Source organism: Sinocyclocheilus grahami, unplaced genomic scaffold (assembly GCF_001515645.1).
Source record: "Sinocyclocheilus grahami isolate Dianchi unplaced genomic scaffold, SAMN03320097.WGS_v1.1 scaffold5.1, whole genome shotgun sequence".
In the NCBI taxonomy this organism is placed as follows: domain Eukaryota; kingdom Metazoa; phylum Chordata; class Actinopteri; order Cypriniformes; family Cyprinidae; genus Sinocyclocheilus; species Sinocyclocheilus grahami.
In genome coordinates this window covers 1,144,760-1,157,421 of record NW_015505184.1, presented here as the reverse complement: position 1 = coordinate 1,157,421, position 12,662 = coordinate 1,144,760, and the positions used below count along the sequence as shown (strand labels likewise).

General features: G+C 38.0%; 1 protein-coding gene and 1 long non-coding RNA gene across 3 annotated transcripts in view; both read left to right on the top strand.

Annotated features, from left to right (window-relative positions):
- Nucleotides 1–2,585: 2,585 nt before the first annotated feature.
- On the top strand, nt 2,586–5,152 carry mycb (MYC proto-oncogene, bHLH transcription factor b). Of its 2 annotated transcripts, none has more exons than XM_016270426.1 (3): nt 2,586–2,741; nt 3,033–3,687; nt 3,996–5,152. In XM_016270426.1, exons 2-3 carry the CDS (start codon nt 3,042–3,044, stop codon nt 4,523–4,525), a joined length of 1,176 nt encoding a protein of 391 aa, XP_016125912.1. In that variant the 5' UTR covers nt 2,586–2,741; nt 3,033–3,041; the 3' UTR covers nt 4,526–5,152. The 2 variants fall into 2 exon arrangements, with proteins under 2 accessions (XP_016125912.1, XP_016125902.1); XM_016270416.1 differs by having other exon boundaries at nt 3,981–5,150.
- A 1,006-nt stretch (nt 5,153–6,158) lies between these two features.
- The window catches only part of LOC107584010 (uncharacterized), a 50,768-nt gene continuing 44,264 nt past the window's right edge, over nt 6,159–12,662 (top strand). The window contains exon 1 of the long non-coding RNA XR_001609098.1: nt 6,159–6,314. This is a non-coding gene — a long non-coding RNA (uncharacterized lncRNA). The remainder of the gene's footprint in view (nt 6,315–12,662) is intronic.

Genomic DNA, 12,662 nt, shown 5'->3' with positions numbered 1-12,662 from the left:
TGCTGTTATAATAATAAAAATAATAATACAATGTTAATTATAATTTCATAATACCTAAAGCATTAAAGAGAGAGTTCACTCAAAAATTAAAACGTCATAATTTACTAATCCTTATGTCATTCCAAACCTATATGGCGTTCTTTCTTTCTGTGAAACATGAAAGAAGAAATTTTGAAGAAGTGTTTTTGTTGATATAATGAGTCAAAAGGGTCCAGTGTTATTCTGGACCCCACTGACTTTCATTGTATGGTCATAAAAAGTTAAAATATTCTACTTCAAATATATTATTTTGTGTTTTACAGAAGAATGACATGACTGTCAGATTAGAATGACATGAGGGTGAGTAAACAATGACAGTTTTCATGTTTGCCTGAACCAACTTTGGTGTTTGATTCAACATTTCAACAATTAATTTCCCTTAATCAAACTTTCCCCCTACTGTACATACGACTATTTGAGAATTGAGATATATGTTATCTGGCAGACATTGACAAAAATCTGATGTGTGAATGTGATGAGATTAAAGAGAAATGTTTGGCCTCCACCCACGATAAAGTGCAGACGGTCCAACGCTGTGTATGGTACAGTGCAATCCCATGGGGTCAGGCTTGCCCTTGCGCACATTTGGCTCTGAGACAAAAACCTTTAATAGTAACCCCAAAGTAAAAGCCGTCCCCTCCCCACTTCCCTAACACCCTCCTCTCTCATGACTAAACACGGGCCCTTGGCATTCTGCAAATTAAGGGAAGGCGGGTCGAGCTGAATGTCTGGTAGTAAAGCAGACCTGTCGATTCTCAGAAGGATAGTGTGAGAGGGTGGTGCCTTATGAATCTGTACTAAGCCATATATCACACGTCACTATGCCATGTTGAGCATGTCTTGAAAAGTATACACACATAGAATAGCCTCACTACTCACTCATCCAATTTTTTTCATCCAAAAATCTGTGGAACACAAAAAAAATATTTATAGCATAAAGTAAGTGAATAAAAGTGAATGGTGACCACAACTGTCAAGGCACAATGTTCTGTGAACAAAACAAAACAAAAACTAAAAAATTATAATAAAATTAAATGAAATAAAAATATCAATATGGCTTTTTTTTTTTTTTTAATCTGTTTTGAGTTTGTCGGCCCCTGGAGAATCCTAAAAAAGTCCTTTTTTTTTTTTTTTTTTTTTTTTACAAAGAAGCAGTACAACTGTTTGATAATAAAAATGTTTCCTGAGCACCAAATCAGCATACTGGAATGATTTGTGAAGGATCACGTGACTGAAGACTGGAGAAATAACTGCTGAAAATTCAGCTTTGCCATCACAGGAATAAATTACTTTTTAGCATTTTCAAATATTAAAATAGAAACCAGTTTTTATTGTAATAATATTTCACAATGTTAGCTTCTTTTTTTCTTCTTCTTTTTTAAAAAATACATTCAGCCTTAGTAAGCATAAGAGACCTCTCTATCAATATCAAAAAATCTTACAGACTCCAAGCTTTGAAAATATTATTTTATTGTGCCTATAAAATAATAAATATTTTATTTATTAAGACAATTAAGTATTATTATGGATTATACAATTAAATCAATATACTAGGCCTACGTTTATTCAACAATTCTAAGTCCTAAAAAGATTAGAATTAGGTCCCAAGACACAAATAAACACCAGTTTAAAATCCTCTTAAAATGGTTTAAGTATTTGAATCCTGCTTAATATAACACTCAATTTAAAAGCTTAATTACTGCAGATAAACTCAATATTTGTCTCAGACAGATAATTCATATCACTCAACTGAGTTCAATCCTATGATACTTATTACAGATAGCCACCAGAGGGAAGCACTAACCCCTTCTGAGAGAATCGAGAACGTTTGCTCCTTCATCCATCAGTTCAAGATCAAACACTATATCAGACTTATTTTGACAATCGGTAATGAAACTGACTCTAATCTAGATTTATTTATAATATTGGTTATGATGATTACAACATAGCCTAAGTAGTAGGCAACATTACAGCATTACTGTAATGCAGATATCGACAGTAACTGCAATAATTAACAATAAACAGTTCAATAAATATTTCAATTCTCATTCTCAAAAATAATCGTCAGAGTGCTTAATGTAATTATCAGAAATAATTATTTAGGATAATTAGGATGTCTGTGGATTTACTTTATGAAACCGTTACATTTTTGTGATATAAAATCATATAAAATCACCCCTTCTGACACCCAGCACAAACAGCTGTGAGAGGAACTAGTAAACTGTGTCGATAAGAGGCGTTGGGTTCTAGTGTAGCCTACACTCAGTAGATTCTCGGAATAATCCTCATGCACAACTCAATGTGCAATGTTTTCATTAATGCTCCGCCCCGGAAAACCTCCGCGATGACAAGTAGTACACAATGTGTAACTCGTTTCCATTAAATAAGGGCACATCTTAAGGTTCTTTTTTCATTGCTACATACATTGTCATTCGGTTATGTGTTAATAGAACAACTAACAAGAAACTAACGAGTGTGTGTTCTGTTCATCTTTCTACGCCCTGCAGTATTAAAACCCGCGGGAGCAGCTGTTCGAAATCTTGCAGTAAATGACAAGCAGCCGCTCTGTTGCTGTAGTCGCAGAAGTGCAGAGGTTGAGCGGCGCGACCCACTCCCACTGTGGACTTACTTTCACCTGATAGTTCACATACACTGACATCTCACCATACTGTCAGTTTTCGTTCAGTTTCACCACAGCTACGGTAAGTCTTTCTGAATTATGATGTATTCTCATTTTGGACGTTTTTATGTGTGTATATATATATTTGGCGAACTTTTGGTCTTTAAACCATTTGGACCATAATATCAAGACTACAATCTAAGATATTTTAAGTTCACATGAGTGTTCTGTATCATTTAATACGTGATTCATTCAGTAAGTTGATGAGTTTGTAAGACAATTAACTTTATACTGCACTGAAGTTTACTTAAGATGAATCACTAGTTGTGCAACATTTAAAGGGCGGTTGTTAACCATAATGTATTCTTCACAGGCATTCACCATGCCGCTGAATTCAAGTATGGCGAGTAAAAATTACGATTACGACTACGACTCCTACCAGCCCTATTTCTATTTCGACAACGAGGATGAGGATTTCTATAACCACCAGCACGGACAGCCACCGGCGCCCAGTGAGGATATATGGAAGAAATTTGAACTGCTCCCCACTCCGCCGCTCTCCCCGAGCCGGCGTCCCTCGCTGTCAGACCCCTTCCCCTCCACGGCCGACCAGCTGGAAATGGTGTCGGAGTTTCTCGGGGACGACGTGGTCAACCACAGTTTTATTTGCGAGGCGGACTACTCCCAGTCTTTTCTAAAGTCGATTATCATTCAGGACTGTATGTGGAGTGGTTTCTCCGCCGCGGCTAAACTGGAGAAGGTGGTGTCGGAGAGATTAGCGTCGCTGCAGGCGGCGAGGAAAGAGTCTTCCAGGAGCGACTCTGTGGACGGCTGTCGGTCCAGCCCCAACCTCAGCTACCTTCAGGACATGAGCACCCCTGCCTCACAGTGCATTGACCCATCAGTGGTGTTCCCTTTCCCGCTGACTGACAGCTCAAAGCCGTCTAAACCGTCATCCACATCGACTTCCACAACACTGCCACTGGATACTCCACCAAACAGTGGGAGCAGCAGTGACAGCGATTCCGGTGAGTAACAGCTTTTTATTGCCGATTAAAACTAGGTTTACTTCACACTCTTAGATAAGTTTCGATTTATAAGTTGCAATTATTGCTGCGTATTGTTTTTTTTTTATTTTTTTATTTTTATTTTTTAACGATGTAAGAATGTGTGGTGGTTAAAGCGTTAATACTAGATTGTAGCGTCAATTGCGTAAAGGGACGCCCCCGCCCACTGCACGTTATTTTACGCAAAGTTGTCTAGACTAGAGTGAATAAGCAGAGCGGCAAATTGACATTTGTTTGCTTTTTAACCCAAACAGATGACGAAGAGGAAGAGGAGGAGGAGGAGGAGGAGGAAATCGACGTTGTCACGGTGGAAAAGAGAAAGTCTGTGAGAAAGCCTGACGCAAACGCAACGCATCAAAGCCCCGTCGTCCTCAAGCGGTGCCACGTTAATATTCACCAACACAATTACGCTGCGCAGCCATCCACGCGGAGCGAGCAGCCTGCGGTCAAGCGGATTAAATTCGAGAGTAACATCCGGGTGTTTAAACAAATGAACCACAACCGTAAATGCACGAGTCCCAGGACGTCGGACTCTGAGGATAACGACAAACGCAGGACTCATAACGTGCTCGAGCGGCAACGGCGGAACGAGCTCAAACTCAGCTTCTTCGCGCTGAGAGACGTGATTCCTGACGTGGCCAACAACGAGAAAGCTGCCAAAGTGGTGATACTCAAGAAGGCGACGGAGTGCATAGCGACCATACAAGAAGATGAACAAAAACTGATCTCGCTTAAGGAGCAATTAAGGAGGAAATGTGAACATTTGAAACGGAGACTTGAGCAGCTAAGCAGTTCTTAAGTTGCTTGGACTTAATTTATGGACTGAACTTGTTTTAATCATCCCTGTATGGTTCTGTCAAGTGAACACAAGGTCTCGAGGGTGTGGCAAATAGTGAGCAATCTGACATTGATTTATACGATTACACTGCCACAATTTGAACATAATGGAGGTTAGATTTATTTGTATTTAATTTTATTTTTTAGTAATGAAATGGTCAGCGTTTCCATTTACTGTTGGCCTTAACTTAATGTTTTGTACATATTGCACATATGTATTCAAGATGCTGTTGATTTCTGAATCTCAAAATGCATTTCTCTATAAAACCGTGTTTTTTGGCTAATCCTGTATTGTGGACTCATTACTTGTGCCTATTTCAGTCTCATGATGCCTTCAATTAGGTAATCCATTAAGAAGATGGTCACGCACACACTTGATGTTTAATGGATTTGGCATATTTTCAGTGTATGTAAGACACTCTGTGTTTCATAACTTACCTTGGCAATGCAATCATCTGTTTGTAACTTTAGGATGACTAATGCTTGTCAGAATTACATTCTCTATTTACAAGCATCAAAGCCAGTGCCTTACATAAAGCTACTCATGCTGAATCACACATCTACATATTGATTTCATGTCACGGACTGTTCATGATCTTGGCTACACTGATTTGAGTAAGTGACGTTTACAGTGGGCTCCGTTTTAGTTAACTGCATGTTCTACAAGAAAATAAAAATGTGTGTCTAATTCTGAGAGTACCTAATGAGAGTAAATGGCATTTAACTTTCTTAGAAGAGCTCTGATGCATCTGCTGCCCAAAATGTAACCTTCCCTTCAGTGGAGCAGTTTTGAAGACCACACTGAAACAGGGAATCTCATAAGGAAACTAGCTTATTTTTTCCTGACCTTCAACTCACAACTGCCATGTTTGTGAAAAACGGGTATTTAAGGGTTCGGTAGATGGCATACATACTCCTTTTCATACCCAGTTTTAACTTCTTTTTGTCATTTTCTCTGATATCATTTTTTTTGTCCTGCTAACTGGATGTCAGAAGATTAAATAAACTACTGGATGGACTACTGGAGGACAAAATCACAGAATAAATATGTGCTGTGTGCCTTTTTTGCACACATGCTTAAACATTATCTGTTCACACTTTTAATACTCGAATGGTCCATGACTTAAAGAAACATTAAAACATGCTCCAGTTTGTCAGGCATCCTCAAATGAACCACTTACCCCTGTGGAGCATAAACATCCAGAGGTAAATACTGTCATGTCATTTGACGGTTTGCCTAATCAGACATGCAAGGGTGTATTCTCATCACAATAATTTACAATGCATTATGATTATTACATTCTTTATGGTAGGTAAGTGTCTTTATGACCAACCTTGGACCCATGTAGATGAAAACTCAAAGAAAGAAGAGCCCTGAATAAGTGACATCTACCACAGACAACGTCTGCTTGTCTGAGACAGGCTGTCATTTAGGGTAAAAGATTTAGTGTCAAACACTATGATATTTACAGTCACTGTTAGGATGATAATGAAGCTAAACAGCCTATATAGGATAAAATCGTATTGTTTGTGGAGTAGATGAAGTTGTCGCGCTGTGACGTCAAGCCCTGTTCTGACAGATGCAAACTAAAGCGCTCCACGATGCGCGTGCCGCTGAGCACATGGAGGAGAGAGGAGAGGACGCACACTTAGCAGCCTGGCTAATGTAGCCTGTGGGTCGCAAAATATTGGCAAATGAAGAACATTTCAGATCTGGAAAGTGGACTGACTTGCTTAAGGCGTCCTACATGGTAAGATTCTTATCCATTGTTGCGTTTAAGGTGTATCCAGTAGTTGTGAAACAAAATCTTAGCTTTAGGCTAAACAGTGTGCTCATGTTTTGTGCCACAGGTACTGCAGGGATTTAATTCCGTTTCATAAGTAGTGTTAAATATCGATTTGAATGGGGAACTCGAAACACTTTATTGTAAACCGATATTAATTTTTATTATTAACAATTTTATTATTGTACATTAATTTGGGTAATGGACTTTGCACGTTTATGAGCAGTGATTTGTTGTTGTGAATTGTCAGCTTTTCCTCTTGATTTAATGCCACATAATATTGACATTTGCAGTTTTCTATTAACTTATGTAGGCATGACATTAATGTGACTGTTATTGATACAGTTTTTATGTTACCTATAGAAAACATTCATTTGAAGACAACTTTAAAGACTTTGTATAGCGTTTGTCTAACTTAGTTGTCTAGAAATGGTTATAAAAGATATTACAGTGCACTCTTCTGATTTTTTGTTTTTTTGTGAAAAGAAACATAATTTGCTAAAAGATTCCAGTGTTATCCTGCCAAAAATTGAGGTTTTTCTTTTATGTGCATATTTTATAAATTAGTTATTTTTGTCAGCAAGCAGATCCATTGATACATTTTGAAAGTATGATGCATTAAATGTATTTACCAGAAAAAGGCCACACAAATTAAGGTCAAGTTTGTAGATTTATTCTGTCTTAATTTGAAGGTCTTGTCATTGTCACTATGAAAGCAGTGCCTGTCTTCCCTCAGTACAGTGTGTTGACGGAGTTCATAAATTATTTTCTAAGGCACTCAGTCTATCATTGGAGTTAGGACTACCCTGTAAGAGATTTATGATCTGGAGGCTGATGGTGGACGGTCATGAGGAGGTTCCCTCTACCATTATATGATGTCAAATTAAGTCACGCAGTCTTCATGATCCTGTCAAGCATGGAATCCTGTAGAAAAATAAGTGGGAGAACGTATAATCCTACATATGCAAATAATACAGTCTCTGTAGGACTGGTGTTCCAAACCTGTATTTGTTTCTTTCTTCTGTGGAACACAAAAAAAAATGTTTTTGTCCATACAGTAAAAGTCAATAGGGTGCTGTGTTGTTTTGAACCCCATTGTCTTTCATTGGGACAAAAGCATTTGAAACATTTTACAAAGTATCTACTTTTGTGTTCTGCAGAAGAAAGTCATACAAGGACAAGAGGTTGATGTACAGTAAATGATAGAATTTTTATTTTTATGTCAGCTTTCCCTTCCAGTTGTCCTGTTGTGTCCCTGAAGGACTGCTGACACTTCCAAACGTGCATCTCATCACTAATGCAGGAGCATTGTGCGGATCTGTAAATTAAAAAGAACATACTTGCCTGTACAAAGCTTTTCCATACCTTCAACATGTCCCTTGAGAGCAGACCTGACTCGATCATATAGCTTAGATTTCAGTCTGTTACTTTGCGGTTGAACGGTCACCATGATTAAGTGGTCCACGCATGGGCCCCCTTTTCAATGCAACTGACATTTTCAGTTTAGGATCATCTGTGTTGACCTCAGGTCTGGTGGGTGTGACCATATTTACAGGGAATATGGCACATCACCCTCAAGACAGTTGACATATCATTTGTCTCTCATATAAACTCTATACTGCTGACTTCATTATTCATTGGTCATGAAGCATGGATTCAGATGCACCTGGGGAGATGTAGCAGCTGGTGGAGCATACAGAAATGATTGCTGCAGCAACATGGCTGAATTAGTTTTGATTAGATGAGTGCAAATGTTGAACTGGATGCGCTGGATGGCACTTTGTTGAAGTTAATGATCCAGAAACAGCTGACTGGTTGTTCTCCCATATGGGAACACAAGTTAGTGTTTGGTTAAGGCATCACTTTTCTATCTAAACCCCATTATATAGCTTCATTTATGGGTTTTCAGAAGTTGAATGGGCGTTATTGTGATATAGAGTTTTGCATAAGCTGAAGCCCAAACCCAGTCTGGAAATGACCAGTATTGAGTATTCCAGACTAAAAAGTATTTAAATATTTTTATTTATTTATATTAGATGACAAAATACAGAATGATTAATTAAATATAGTTGCTCAGAAGTGATTTAGTTCCCTTTTGATACTGTCACTCTTGTGACAATCCTGTACTTCTGCCATTACTGTTTTGTACAGTAATAATTTTTGCCAAACCATAGCCAGAAATATTGCTGTGAAATATTTACTTATTGGATATTTTAGTGAATAATTTAATTTAGAATGCCATTTATTACTACAGAATAGTTATGAATATGTATTTTTAACTAAAAGTAACAGTTTCGGGTTCATTTAGAATCAGACATAAACAAGAATTGATTCACAATTCAAGGAGGGTGTTCAGTAAAAGCTATAAATGACTCAAGTCTGACTCACTAAAAATAACCATTTCACTTGCAGTATGGAAGCCTGTATGGTCAAATATCAATACCAAACCCGAAACAGGGTATGTGCAAAAACAGTATCAACCCTCTACAGACACCTTGGCAATTGAATCGCCATTTGGCTAGTAAATTTTTTTGTTTACTCGCCAGACTGAAATACTATATATAATATGTGTGTTTGTAAAATGGCACAGCTTTTTAAATATCTGAAAGTACACTCTTAACATCAGTCAGTCAAGCATTATAATATGATAATTAACACTTGGTAACTATGTATGAATGCAAATTAGTCATTTTAACTGAACTTAGGACTGGTGGTGGTGCTTTTTTTTTTTTTTGGTCATTCAGGGGGAAAAAAAGAAAAATGGGGGGGGGACGAACAATAATAATACTATAATATTATAATACTATATACTGATAATAATACTATAATACTGATAAGATAATAATAATATACGAATTCTACTAATAAGAACAATATAAAACGCACCAAGGATTAACAAGCTGCTGGATTCATGAATGTTAATCAGGTTGTGTGTGTGTTCACTGGAACTGATTTGCTGAAATCAAAACCGAGACAATAATAAGTGAGCGCCAGCCAATGAGATTTCATTGTGCATTAGTTCCGCCCACTACCGTAAAACCCGGCAGTTCTTAAAAGCTGAAGAATTCCCATCATAGTTGCCAAGTCCGCATTATACGTGACTTTGGGATTCTTTTTTTTGTAAAAAAGTCGCGGGTTGCGGTTTTTTGGGCTTATTTAAAAAAATATGGTTGCTTGTTAGGGAAATCTGACAAGCAACTTCGTTTCTTTATTTGTTCGCCGTATTCTCCAATGCATTGGTTGACACTCTGTCTGCCAAATTGTTCTTGCCAAATGTCAATTGTTTTTGCCAAATGTTCCGCCCCCTCCTCCCCCTCATTGGAGAAAATCACATTCAAAAAGAAGACGCGTGACGCTGTAATCCAAGCGATGATAGAAGTAGACGTAGAGGAGTGGGATGACTTTCTTTTAGCCTAATTTTTAATTTTTACAATGTTTTTGTAATGTATTAATTATCATGGGCTCTAATAAAAAACAAGTAGTCCTGTACTAATACTAAAACTATATAGCCTATAAATTTAATTCGAATAGCCTATATTTTAGTAGGCTATACATATGTGGCTATGTTACAGTTCCCCTTTGAAGCTCTTGTTTTTCTCCTTTTCCATCTCTCCAATCCTATTCTGCTCACATGTGATTGGAGATGAGTTTTTTGTTCTCACTTTGTTGCAGTTTGCTGATTTTTGTAAAATAACATATCTGTTTTTACTTTTCAGATAAAAGAGTGTTTTCAGTTTAATATGTTGCAGGTTCATTTATTGGTTATAAATAATTGATAATAAATAATATTGATGATTTTTTGGGCTTGTTTTTTTAAGCTGCGGTTGCTTATTTATCTTGTGAGAGTTGGCAACAGTGATTCCAATAGAACTCCGTTATTTTGACTGGAAAATACATCAAAGAATATCGTTTACATGTAGCGCATCAATTCTGCATGTTATGTAAGACACTCTCTCTCTCTCTCTCTCTCTCTCTCTCACTTTGCGTGTGTGAGAGAAAGCGACGGCGAGTCGTGCACCTTCACACTAGCGTTTACGTTACGCCAAATACTCAAACACAGGTGCGCTGCGCATCCATTGAGATGAAATGAAAAGTATCACAGATTGCTTGACAGAGAATGAAACTCTGAAGCGCTCAGAGTGTTTGGCTAGTGAAAATATATCTGTGCTAAACTTATACTTAGCCTCCAACTCACACACTGGCGAGTAAAATCTGAGAATTTATTAGCCATTGGCTGATATTAGACATCATTTAGTCGCCCAGAGTGAAGATTTAGTCGTATATGCGAGTGATTTACTCGCAATATAGAGGGTTGATTATGTGAACAGAGAGTAGTATGTCTCAATTCACAGTATTGATAACACAGTAGGCAGAAAGTCCCCAGATGATCTACTATTTTCAGCGAGATTCTGAAATTTTACTGTCCCACAAGGCCACGAGAGGATTTGTGAATGGCAGTGAAGCAACTGACGCTGGTAGGTCACATGACAATGACAACATGATGAATGTAGTACGTCAGGCTTACATTCACAATACACACATTCTTACTATACAGAACATACTTCTTTACATGCAAAGTAATTAAGTAAAATAAGTACCCACTCAGAGTCTGCATTTCTAGACGCAGCCTCACTTTTTTATTTCCGCCCTCAGTGATTAAAACCAGAAACGCTGTAATTCTTACAGGCACGGTTGTAAAATGCTTTGCTCTGACTCATAGATGGTGTATGCACAAAATTTTTTTCATTAAACGTTAAAGAATAATGTTTTTTCCTTTTGCATAAATTGCGAACTCAACATAATTAATTAAAAAAATGGTTCAACCTCATATTTTATCAGACAGCAGGCATCTATTGTTACATCATAATAGAAACATTCTGTTCATCTGTAGTGAAAGTCAGACTGCGGTTAGGATGGTCACTTAACCACGGCCTGAACTCATGTTCTCTTTCATTTACATAACCAGACACTATGTATTTGTCTATTTCATGCATGTTGAGTTATTTACACTGTTAAAGAGTTGGATTATTATGCTAAACATGGCCAAAGTTTCAAAAAACGATATGAATGTAGAATGGAGTATTTTTGTGTCAAATATACTCCTTCCGGTTTTGTACAAGTTTCAGAGTTTTTTGTCGAGCTTGACTCTTCGTGATGTAATGAAGGGTGGAACTCCGTGTATGGGCATTTCTCCCGGAAGAGTGCGCCCGCGCACACACATCGATCAGAGTGAGAGCAAGAGCGTGCTCATCAACGTGCTTCATTCGGCTGCACTGAACGGGACTCGATCGAGAAGAATGTCTCGAAAGAAGTGTGTTTTTGGCTGTAAGGGAAAGATAACCTTGTTCACCTTACCAAAGAACCCAGCTTTACGTGAACAGTGGATGCAGTTTGTTTTTCCCGGGGCAGCAACGGAGTTTTGCAAGTGTGTTTGTTAACGAACGTTTTATAAACAAGGCCCAGTTCGGTGCTGGATTTGCACATCGTTTGACACTGGAAGATAGAGCAGTCCCAGCTATAAAAGATCCCGGTCATGATTCAGAGCTGTAGACGGTAAGTGAAACGGTATCAAATGTCTGTGTTTTGTTGGCAATCGGGCAAGTGCTCGTCACTCTTTAGCTCCGCCCACGGCACGCCTCCAGGAGCTCGGCTGTTTTCGAAGAGAATTGGAAAACTGCATTTTTCTTTTATAAATATGATCAAATTAAAGACTCTTTGGAGCTATGAATGATGCTATACTACTCTATAGGTACTCAAGATCAACATGAGATTGCACTGAGCATTTAAATGTTGAGTGTGAGGCCGACATGGTGCTAATGTCACTGAGTGTCATCCTGTCCTTCTCGCACTGGGGCACTGGAAGCCTCCCAAATACTGAGAGAAGCATCTCTCTCTCTCTCTCTATCTCTCTCTCTCTCATATACTGCAGTATGCATTGGCTCTTTAGGGATTGATATGAAACTTAATCTTTGGCAGCAGCTTCCATAAGTGGCTGTGATATTTAGCCAAGTGCTCAGCTGTTATGTTACGTGGTTTGTAAAAGATGTCCAAGACTGAAGTTATCCTATCCTATTGCTCTCGCTCACCCATCACCTAGTTCTGTGGATCTCAACTGGTTGGTAATGACCCAAAATTGGGTCACAGATCTCAAAATGGGCCACAAATCCGTGTTAGCTGAGAAATAAAATTCAGCTAAACATAAAAGTAAATAGGCTTATCAACTTTTGAGATTGTCACTGACGTAATTATTTCAACCCTTTTTAAAAGGTGACGTCATGTTTGCTCCACAATACTACCAAATGGTTTTGCAAATAT

Bases quoted from the DNA above. Each gene is read 5' to 3' on its own strand.
- mycb (XM_016270416.1), top strand. From the start codon at position 3,042: ATGCCGCTGAATTCAAGTATGGCGAGTAAAAATTACGATTACGACTAC. The intron at 3,688-3,980 runs GTGAGTAACAGC...TAACCCAAACAG, and splicing joins CAGCAGTGACAGCGATTCCG to ATGACGAAGAGGAAGAGGAG.